This window comes from Myotis davidii, unplaced genomic scaffold (genome assembly GCF_000327345.1).
Source record: "Myotis davidii unplaced genomic scaffold, ASM32734v1 scaffold1149, whole genome shotgun sequence".
NCBI lineage: Eukaryota > Metazoa > Chordata > Mammalia > Chiroptera > Vespertilionidae > Myotis > Myotis davidii.
This window is the reverse complement of record NW_006300370.1, coordinates 190096-201758: the sequence shown is the minus strand read 5'-3', so window position 1 is coordinate 201758 and position 11663 is coordinate 190096. Positions and strand designations below refer to the sequence as shown.

Here is an 11663-nt window from a genome sequence, read left to right as displayed (position 1 = left end):
GCTGGGTGTATGCTCGGCTGTTATGCGATTTTGCTGTTATGCGATTTTACCACACTCGCAAAATCGCACACAGCCGACCATACACCCAGTATGATAGCGCAAAATCACGAATCGCGATACCATACTGGGTGTATGGTTGGCTGTGTGCGATTTTGCGAGTGTGGTAAAATGGCATAACAGCAAAATCGCATAACAGCCGAGCATACACCCAGCAGCTCTGCTGATGCCTGAACGGTATGTGGAATGAAGTGGGCGGGCATCGGGAGGCCACTATGGCACGGGGCAAGCACTATGGGCAGTCTATCTGAAGTGTACCTGGCATATAAGACGACCCCCCACTTGGAGGCATATTTTTCAGGGCCAAAAAATCATCTTATACGCCGGCAAATACGGTATATCTTTCTAATTAAGCAACTATGTTCTGTGATTTAGCAGGCTAAAGACTTTAGAATGACAAGCATTTTTCAGAGTCAACTCTTTCACTGTGATGAAGACTGCTTAAAGACTATTATACATACTCGTATCTAGATTGGATTCTAAAGTGAGAATCCGTTGTTGTGTTTCCATGTTAAAGATGCTTGTATATCCTTTGCTGAATGATGCTACCATAAGGCTCGGGTCACTGCTTACTAGATCCACAGAGGCAGGGATTCCAAATTCTAAAAAAGTCAGAACATATTCATAGAGAACGCTAATTAGAGGGTCTTCTTAACAATGTGCTTAAACTATAGCAAAACAAATAATAGCATGATTTCTTTGAGGAGTAAATAAGGCTCGACATTAGGATAAGAATTTGCCCGCTGCCATTCAATGGAGATTATTTCTTTTTTTTTCTTTTAGCCCTAGCCTATTTCATTACTCTTACCTGTTCAGCACATCTTCTACCTATTACTCACCTAATACATAAATGGAATGCAAGCCTTTATTCAAAAACTAAATGAAAAACATGTATGGACTACAAGTTTTGCTGCTTCTACCTCAACCTGGAGCTTAGAGCGGCATCATTGGAAATTCTTCATTTTAAAAGCCCATCTCTTAGTAGAAATTCTAACTTATCAAAAACATGGAATTTAAGAAATAAAGCTCCAAATTGTTACTGGTAATCATGCAAATATTAAATGCAGGCAACTCATCAAAACCTAGACACACATTATCATAGCTCAAGAATAAAGAAGGTATTTTTATTTATCATCTATAATAGCTAAAACTTGGTTAAAACTTGAAGCTTATTTATAAACATAAAAAATAGAATATGTATATATGAATATAACCTGATTTTTCCATTTGGTTCAATATCTAGCTAAAGCAAACAGTTTAAAAATGTGTATATTACAGAAGATATATTAATGGCCAATAAGCACACAAATAAAGTGCTCAAAAGAATTAGCCACCAAAGAAATGCAAATTAAATCACAATGAAATACTGCTACACATCAGAATAGCTAAAATTAAATAGACTGACAACACCAAATGTTAGTAACTAAGGATGTAGAACAACTGGAATTCTCATACATTGCTGTCAGTGGTGTAACATGGCATAACCACTCTGGGAAAAAGTCTGGCAATTTCACATAAGGTCAAACACACAATTCTACTCCAAGTCTTTACCCACCTATAATTAGAACATATGCATGTTCACAGCAGCTTGTTCAAAACAGTCAAAAACTGAAAACAATCCAAATGTCCATTAAGAAGTAAATGAATAAACACACTGTGGTTTAATAAAATACTACTAAATAATATAAATTATTGATACTTACTACAACATGGATGAATCACAAAAATATTATCGTGAGAGTAAAAGGCCAGACACAAAAAGAGTACACATTTTATGATTTCATTTATATGAAGTTTTAGAATAGACAAAACTAATCTATGATGAAAGAAATCACAACAGTGGGTACCTGTGGGTGGGAATGGGGAGAGGGGATGGACTGGGAAGATCATAAAAAAAGTTTATGGAGATAAAGGAAATGTTCTATATCTTGATGTAAGAGTTATGCATTTGTCAAACTCATTAAAATGTATTCTTATAATTTATATACAGTAAAAACCAGATTATATCTCAACTAAAATTTTTTTAAAGATGTGTTCTTTCACCAAATACTATGTTTTTAAAACTTATACATAATATTAGTAAGTTGAAAATTCAAATATACATATTTTTACAACTTCAAAAACCCTTCAAATTAAATTTAAACAGTAAGAGTTTATGGAATCATTTATTTATTTGCATGCTTGTTTTTATAATAAGACATAGATAATTTAGAATTTTATAAAAGATTCAGTGCAATGATTTTAAAAGTATGTACCTTGATTATCATTAAACACACTTAAGGCTGGAGCAACCTCCGTTGTGTTCCATAGACGAAGAGTGCCATCTGCTGAACAGGACAGCAAACGCTGGTGAGCTGCACTGTAAGCCAGACCCCAGACGGCGTCGGTGTGGCCGAGCAGAGGGCCCCTTAGAACAGAAGGGTCTACAGAGAACAGCGAGATGGCAAAGTCAGGAGAAAGACAACTTACAAAGGTACTTTGAGTCCAGAGAAAGCAAAAGGACATGATAACAGTATAAAATACGCTTCCTACTGTCTATGATTTTTTCTGAAATGCTGTAATTAAAAATAGGCTTGGAAATATGCAAATGTAGGGTTTAAAATTTAGAAATTAAAATTACAAAGTACACATTTTTCTATTTTAAAAAATTAGGCATTTCATCCTCCCTCCCTTTTTTCTTCCATTTGTCTAGATATTTTAAAGAGCATGTTAACACAAATAAATCATCTGAATTTAACTACTTCAGAGAAAACACACTCACATTCCCTGAGAACATGAAGAGAGATCCCTCCCTCCTCCACCTCCTTGAGCACTGTGGATATACTCTTTCAGGCCGCTTATCCCACAGTACCACGAACGGCAGTTATTCCTGGGAGCAACGGGCCTCTGACATAAAGGACATGAACTGAGACCTACAGAAACCCCCAAATTCTCAAACAGCAGTAACTGACATATGAATGATGTGCAAGGGGGGAGAGGGAGGGAGGAGGCAGGGAGAGGGTCACTTAGCACTATTTCACGATAAAAGTTAAATTTCAAACTATTAATCCTCACCTTCAAGATGGCTCACAGAGGTTAAGTTTAAAATGTTACTGTTGTTATCTGTCCCATATCTTCTCTCAGTTATACCCTAAAGTACTTATTAAAGACATACTGGTGTTAGGCACTATGCTATACGCCAGGCCACACAGATGATTAAGACATAATATCATTCTTGTCCTCAAGACAGTGTGACAAGCACAGTAATAGTGACAGAAATCAGTTACATGGACAGTAACTGGGATGAGCGAAAGCTTCTTAGGGAGAATGACACCTAGAGTGAACAATGCAAAGAATGAGTTAGGGCCTAGACCTTGATAAATTCCAATATTTAAGATAAGAAAAAGAAAAGGAACTTATGAAGGATAGGGAACAGAAATTGTCACAGAGTTACATGTCAAAAATGCCAATAGTAAAAAAAAAAAAAAAAAGCCAATAGTGGACAAATTTAAAAGAGGATGGAATGGTCCACAGTTTCAGAGAGCCAATATATCTAGTAAAACAAGGACTGTAAAATACCCGTTGGATCAGGACTGAAAATCTTGTTATACTTTAGTGGTGTGACCAGGAATACAAAGAGAGGTGGTGCCCAGGGAAAGGACATGGAATTATTAACTAGTGACGGTGTTTTCCACCATCAAGGAGACAGAGAAGGTGAAGGAAAGAGAGTCTAAACAGAAGCCAGGGAGGGAAATAAAGCCAGAAAAGGTTTCCCCTTGCTCAGGATGGGGGGATATCTTAATTTATTTATATGCTCAGGGGATGAGAAGAGAACAAAGAGATTAAAGATGAGAGCCAGAGAGACCTGGGGTGAAGAGTGGGTGAGGGTACCACGCAACCTCAGAGGAAACAAGAGACAATGGGGTCAAGAGCAAAAGCAGAAGGGTTGGCTTGGGACAGAATGAGGACAACTGATCGATCCTCTGTTAGATAAAGAAGTAAGGAAAAGCATAAAACACATAAATGAGCAAGAGAACTGGGAAGAGAGAGGAGGTTCACCTCTCACAAAAATATATGTTAAATGTTTCTTAAGTAAATGTTGGAAAATTTTTTATTGAATTTCTTATCTTTACTTCGGTTTGGTGATAAAATTAATCTAAAGTGATAATGAAAATAAAATATGGTTTAATGGTAAATGACACTTTGTACCATTCTAGAATTTAAGAAAACACCAAACAGTCAATTCCTAAACCAGATTTTACAAGGAATTTTATGTAATAGCTAGTGACAGATTATAATAAGGATTTGTGCCTCCTGGAACTTCTGAATTTATTAGACCTTTCAAATATTTTGGTGCCATGGACTTGAAAAGTCATTAGCCTCTATGCCGTCCAATAATTGATCAAGAAGATGATGCCAACATGCATTTTCCTTCAAAGCTGTTTATTAGGATAGTGATGAAATATGATTACAGATTAGTAATAATGTATCAAGTACTGCTCAGATGCCTAAAATGAGGAAAACAACTGTCAATCAAGCCAGCAGCTCCCATCAATAAGACTTTGGGTGTTGGGAACTGTTTACTCAGGAAGAATACATTTTTCCTTTTACATTATATATCAAATTGGTTCTTAAATACAGGAGGAGTTCTTTTGAACAAAATAAAGATATAGTTCTCTTTTATCAATTTATTTTTTTAAATATCTCATTTTCTCCTTTAATGCTATGTAAAATGTATAAAAAGAACAAATTTTATTCTTTCATATCTTTGGAGACTCACATACCATAGGAGTCATAGGGGTCGATGTTGGGGTTGGTCGTGTTCCAGCCCTGGATCAGTCCATCGGTACCACCACTGAAACACTGCTCACCGTTGCTGCTCATCACCACACAGAGCACTGGACCTCTGGGAGATAACAATCAATTTCTAGTCTCAAAAAGAATCTGATAATAAGACTTACTAAAATTAAGAATACTTCATTATTCAAATGGCTTTCTATTTTTTAGCTTTGTACAATGAATGATACTATCAAAGCATTGTTCGTTTTTCTTCCTCTACTAAACCAAAAGTTGGTAGACGATGGCCTATGGGCCCAAACCAGCCAAGGTCTGCTTTTGAACAATCAATCCTCAAACTAAGAATGCAGCTTACATTTTTAAAAGGGTTATACGTCCAAACTAAACTAAAATGTGTGTATGTGTGTGTGGGGTGTGTGTGTGTGTGTGTGTGTCTTGCAAAGCCTACAAATATTTACTATCTAAACCTTTATATAAAAAATATTGTGGCCCTAGCCAGTTTGGCTCAGTGGATAGAGTGTCTGCCTGCAGACTGAAGGGTCCTGGGTTTGATTCCAGTTAAGAGCACATGCCCAAGTTGCAGGCACGATCCCAGTGGAGGAATGTTCAGGAGGCAACTGATCAATGATTCTCTGATTATTGATGTTTCTATCTGTCTTTCCCTCCCCCTTCCTCTCTGAAATCAATAAAAATATATATATTTTTTAAAAAGTATTGTGATCTCTGTGTTACAAAGCAAGTGACCATGGATATTCCTTAAGCTTAACAGGAAAAGCAATATGTGATCGCAATAACAAATTCTTGAATATTTTTATGTAGGTTATCTTTAAGGCGAAAAAAGTCAGGATTTCTAATATTTCAACCTAATTGCCTCAACTTTCTTTTAAGAAAGATATAAACATTATTTAAACATCATGCAAATAAAATATAATTTCAGCAAGGATCCCTATTTGGTAGTGATAAACTTATTTTTAACATTATCTGCCCGTTTCTTTTACAATTACAAAAAAAGTTACTAAATACAAAAATACATAACACAAATACATAAGTGAAAGAAATGAAAATATTCTAATCTGGCTGATTTATAGTGATGTTGATTTTTTAAAAAGCACATACTTACTTATGAGCCCTGAATGTATAGATAGGCTCCACATCAAGAGATGTACTCCTAAATCAGAGAGAAAAGACAGCTTTTACCTCTCTAAGTTTCAGCAGTAAACAATATTACTGAATTACATCATAAATTCTGGATTCAATTTCCAGTGCTGTTAAGCAAATTATTTAATCTTCTGGAATTTCAGATTCCTTTATGTTTAAAATAAAACAAACAAAAAATAGGATGATACCAAATACAAGATTAAATGAGCTTCTACAAGAAAAACAGTTTAGGACAGGACCATGAACTTTCTGTAATTTCCTAGTATTTCCATGCGGGTTAATATGTCTGTCCTTAACACTTACAGAAACTGTCCAAGTCATCAGTTCATTCATTATTCAGAATACAAGTGTATGAGTACTCTACAGTGCCTAAATTGGCCATGACTGTTAATGGAAACTGGATTTAAAGTCCAATACTGACCATATCCTACATTGAATGCACATTTTATAGGCATATGGTCTCTCTCCTCAAGTCATTTCCAAAGTTTCAAGTTCAAAGATGAACAGGGCACTGTTATTTACAAGTGGAGGTATTATTACTAAGCTATCACCAACAAGAAACGTGTTTCAATATTTTTCTTAAAATTTAGTCAAGAATATATGCTGACACATTCACATTCTCTAGTCTAATGTGATGCCCACTGTGACCAAAGAATCAGAAAGACAAAGAGCACAATTTATAACAGAAGTAATTTTTTTATCTGATCCAAGTGAGGATTCACTTGGTTTTAGCAAGATCTGGTGCAGCTGACAAATACTGATAAATCAAGTATTTATCTAGTCTACATATGACTCACAGCAGGACTGTCACTGATCTCTTTTAAATGGGCAACAGATATCCTCTACCAATAATAAAAATTCTGTAATCTCCTCCATTTGAAATTCATTTCTACTCTTCTAATAACAGAAATGCCTGACACTATAGAAGGGTCTTTGCTGGCAGATGCTGGGTTCTGGACCATGTGACCCAAGGAAGAAAGGAGCTCCAATAAGGCCCCCAACAAGTGAGATTAGGGCTAGCTTGGTGACTGATAAAAGGGTTTGCACCAACTCATGTCTGTCCATGTCTACAGAAAAACCAAGGGGGCCAAGACTAGCAGTTATACGATGGCAACAACACTGCCTTCCAGTCTAGACATCTTGGTACATATAGAAAGTGTGGAAAGTACCTAAAGGGTCAAGGCAAAAAGACAAGGCCAAAGAGGGTCCCCCCTTCCCTCCCAATTAACCGTCCCTCCCTTCCACTCCAAAAGTCCAAAGCTTGGAAACAATGGAACAGATTGGGGTGGAGTGTGATAATTATACATGCCTATACCTATTTACAGCAATAGGAGAACTTTCAGTACATTTAAAGGGCTCCCCAAATGTTTAAAATACTGTATAAGGATTGTTATCAGGATTCCTGCGGAACCAGATCACACCATTCCTCCCTAAGTGTCAGTTTTCTAACCTAGTATTAGACTTTGGGTATAAAGGGGAAACCACTCTAAATTATATGACATGGTGAAGAAAGAACAGAAGAGATATATGGGAATTCAATAGTAAATAATAAAGTCAGTATTTTTCTGCTGAAAATCTGTTAATTAAAATATTCAAATAAAGTTAAAGTAGAATATTCTCACTTTTTGGCTGGGGCTGTTTTCTGTAAATTCCACATTTTTAATGTGTGATCTTCTGATGCTGTTATCAAAACAGGCTCAATGGGGTGGAAAGCAAGGGCTCGAATGCCATCAAAGTGACTTCTTAACGTAAATTTAGGGTTCCATGTCTTCCTCAGTGCATCTTTATTATTTGCTATCTATTAAAGAAACAAAAGAAAAATACCTATACATTTAGATCAGGATAGAGAAAAAAACTATATTTCAACATTAATTCTTGCTGATTTATCATTAAACCATCCCATTTTGCAACTTTCAAAACAATATAATTTTTACATGTAAATAACCAAATCAATAAGCAAAATTAGTAATAGGTCAACAGTGGTTTTCTTTGAAGAAATATAAGCACTATAATAAGAAAACAGGCTACAATCCAATACAGAAAGAGGATGAAATAATTTAATAAGGTAAAATAAATCTTCAGTAGGATGATTAAAAACAACAAGTAATTTCAACCTAAATTACTCATCCTAATACAGAAACTAATTTTGGGTAAAAGTTGAAAAACCAAGTTATCTTTAAACATGTTAACATTATAGAATATTATCATACTTTTGAGATTTTCAATACTCTCTAATAACTAAATTTTTTCATCAAATTGGTAACAAAGTTTATAAACTGGAAACATAAAATGTTAAAATTAGAAGAGATAATCAAATGTTACAAAAATAGATTTCATTGATAAAACACACACATCATTGTGTTGTTTTTCTCCACATAAACTCCATCTCAACACTGAAAAAAAAAGCACAATGTTTTCATTTCAAGTAACAGGGAAGCTAACGACGTTGGTCTATGACAGTGATGGCGAACCTTTTGAGCTCGGCGTGTCAGCATTTTGAAAAACCTTAACTTAACTCTGGTGCCGTGTCACATATAGAAATTTTTTGATATTTGCAACCATAGTAAAACAAAGGTTTATATTTTAATATTTATTTTATATATTTAAATGCCATTTAACAAAGAAAAATCAACCAAAAAAATGAGTTCGCGTGTTACCTCTGACACGCGTGTCATAGGTTCGCCATCACTGGTCTACGACTTTACACTCACACCATGTATGAACTCTCACACTCCAGGCGCAGATCCAGGGGAAGACAGAGTTTAAGAAGGAGAGTCTGATACTTGGAGTTTTTCCCCAGACAGTGTGTACTGATACCAGAGTGGAAGGCTGAGAGGTGGAGCTGTGCTTCTGACTCCTCTGCAGTACAGGGGGATGCAAACTGGTATCCAAAAACTGGGGCTCAGTGAACTACCTTGCTTTGGGTTTTGATTTCAAAGGGCTGCATCCTAGACATAAGAGTAAACTGGAAGAACACAAGCCTTTGCAGGGACTGCAGATGAGCTATATATAGATCATGTCCAAACCTGAAAATGGAGTGAGGTGATACAGATTTCTAGTGGCTGTAGGCAGTTGATAGAAGCAAATTAAAATATACTCTCTGGGGGAAGATACCATCCTAGGCTCAAAGTTATTCTACAGACAATTTTTCAAATATAGTTGTTTGGACATAATAAAAGATAACTGTGCCCATATGAGATAATCCTATCTAATAAAGAGGGAATATGCTAATTGACTGCCCCACCCTCAAAGATGGCAGCACCCACAGCCAATAAGAAGGGAATATGCTAACTGACTGCCCCACCCTCAAAGATGGCGGCACCCACAGCCACAAGATGGTGGCACCCAGTCCGCTCAGCCCCACTGGGGCGGCAGGCTCGAGCAGCCACTCTGCATGCCTGCCTCCAGAGACCCCCAGCCCCTTAACCTCAGATGGCGGCTGCCCAGCTGCCCAGGGCCGCCCGAGCCTCAGGTAACCAGGGCTGGCCGAGGCTTGCGCTGCCGGCAGTGGCAGCAGCAGAGGTGTGATGAGGCATCGCCTTCCCCTGATCACTGGGTCGCCTCCCACCCCTGAGGGCTCCCAGACTGTGAGAGGGGGCAGGACGGGCTGAGGGACCCCCTCTAGTGCCTGAATTTTTATGCACCAGGCCTCTAGTAAAACATAAATGAAAACAAGCAGAAACAGCACATAATAGTAACAGAACTAGATTTTCTGATTCAAATTTTAAAATAATCATGCTTACTATGTTCAAGAAGATAAAAAGGCAAAAGTTACAATTTTGGAAGAAATCTGTAAACAATGAGGACTTCTAGAAGCAAAAATATAAGACCTCAATCAATTAGTTTAATTACAAATTTCACATAACTGAAGAGAAAAGCAGTGAACTGGAAGATGGGGCCATAAAATAATCTAGATTAAAGTATGAAAAATACAGACAAAGGAAATAGGAGACAGAGGCTATAGAAAGAAGATCTAACAATATAACTAGAGTTATATTATGGGGGGGACAGAGATAAATAGAGTAGTGCAACAGCAGTATTTGAAGATAAATGGCTGAGAACTTTATAAAGCTGATGATCTAAGAAGTTTAATAAAAGGAAAACTAAACCTTGGTTGACAATCAGGACATAGGGAAATATCAGTCAGAGGAAAAAAATAATCAGACTACCATTGTATGGCCAATAGAAATGACAGTTGATTTTAGCAGAACACAACAAAAAAGGACAATGAAATAATATATCTAGAGTGCTTAAAAAAAACAAACCCTTGGTAATTGGAATTCAATACTAGAGATGTTAACCCATGTAGGTGAAATAAAGAAAATTTAAGAAAACCAGAAACAGATTACTGGCCACCAGTAGATAGATCTTCACTAGAGAGAGAAATATGAAGTGTTCTTAGAATAAAGGGAAAGTGATCCCAGATGGACAGTCAGACACATAGGGAAAATGGAAAAAAGTAAAATGAATAGTGTAAATGGATAATCCTAATTTAATATCGAGTGTACAAAGCAGTACCTTGTTGGAGATAAATGTATAGAGAAATAAAATATATAACAAGAATGACATTATAAACAGGGTGTGTGTTTTGTTGTTTTTGTTAATCTTCACCTGAGAATATTTTTTCCATTGATTTTTTTGGAGAGAGTGGAAGGGAGGGGAAAAGGGGGAGAGAGAAAGAAATATCAATGTCAGAGATATTTACCTCCTGCATGCACCCTGACCAGAGCTGGTGATCGAACCTGCAACCATGTGCCCCCTTGACCAGAAATTGAATCCTCGACTGGAATTTGCAACCCTTCGGTGTGCAGGTCAATGCAGTCTAACCACTGAAAACACTGGTCAGGGACAGGGTAGGAGTTCTAAAAATAGAGTTAAAAATGTTCAAAAGGGGATAGAGAAACTAAGATGGCGGCATAGAGGAACACCGAGATTGCTGCCTCCTACAACAACTTCAGAAACGCAATAAAAGGACAGGACGGTCAACATCCAGAACTACAGGAGGGCTGGCAGAGTGGAAATTCTACAACTAGAAGAAAAGAGAAAAGCACATTGAGGGTCAGGAGCTGTGGAAGTAAAGTGCAGAGGTACAGAGGTTCATGTGGGCTAAAGGGGGCTGGTACCTGAGGACGCGGCTGGGGAAGGAGTCACAAGCTCCCGACTGCTCTGAACTCCGGTTCCAGGAAGTCTCTGGAGACCCAGGACTCATACGGGGAGAAACTGGACTGTCTGACAGCAGGCAGAACTCGGAACTCGAGGGCAGCTTTCCCTCAGAGGTGCTTGCAGCAATTAAATTACCGGGACACTGAGATGAGCGCGCGGCCCCTTAGGGCAGGGCTGAAAATCCGCCATAGCTCCTTTGAGTCCCTGAGACCCCGCCCCACCCAGGCTGCAGCAGAGGCTTTTGCATATGAATGCCCTGGCCCTCTGCAACCTGAAAATTACCTAACAAACTGCAGCTGGGCCACAGACCCAGAACTTACAAGAGAAGGCCCAAGGCCTCACAGCAGCTTGTATTGCTTCACAGCTGGGCCTCATCTGGGCACCTCCAAACCCCAAACAAAGAAGAGGAATATGCAGATCTCTCCATAGCTCCTGCTGGGTAGCCTCAGGAAGAGGCTAAATTAGCACCTTCTTAGAGATCCAAGAGCCAGTGTACCCAGTGGCAGATT

At 37.7% G+C, this 11663-nt stretch overlaps 1 protein-coding gene across 2 annotated transcripts in view; it reads right to left on the bottom strand.

Moving 5' to 3' along the window:
- Window positions 1–11663, bottom strand: part of STRN (striatin) — an 84270-nt gene that overhangs the window by 8392 nt on the left and 64215 nt on the right. For both annotated transcript variants that reach the window (XM_015572574.1, XM_015572573.1), the window contains exons 12-16: window positions 7614–7789; window positions 5954–6001; window positions 4821–4942; window positions 2313–2480; window positions 519–659 (exon numbers count right to left, since the gene is read on the bottom strand). In XM_015572574.1, the coding sequence (XP_015428060.1) occupies window positions 519–659; window positions 2313–2480; window positions 4821–4942; window positions 5954–6001; window positions 7614–7789 (655 nt within the window). The remainder of the gene's footprint in view (window positions 1–518; window positions 660–2312; window positions 2481–4820; window positions 4943–5953; window positions 6002–7613; window positions 7790–11663) is intronic.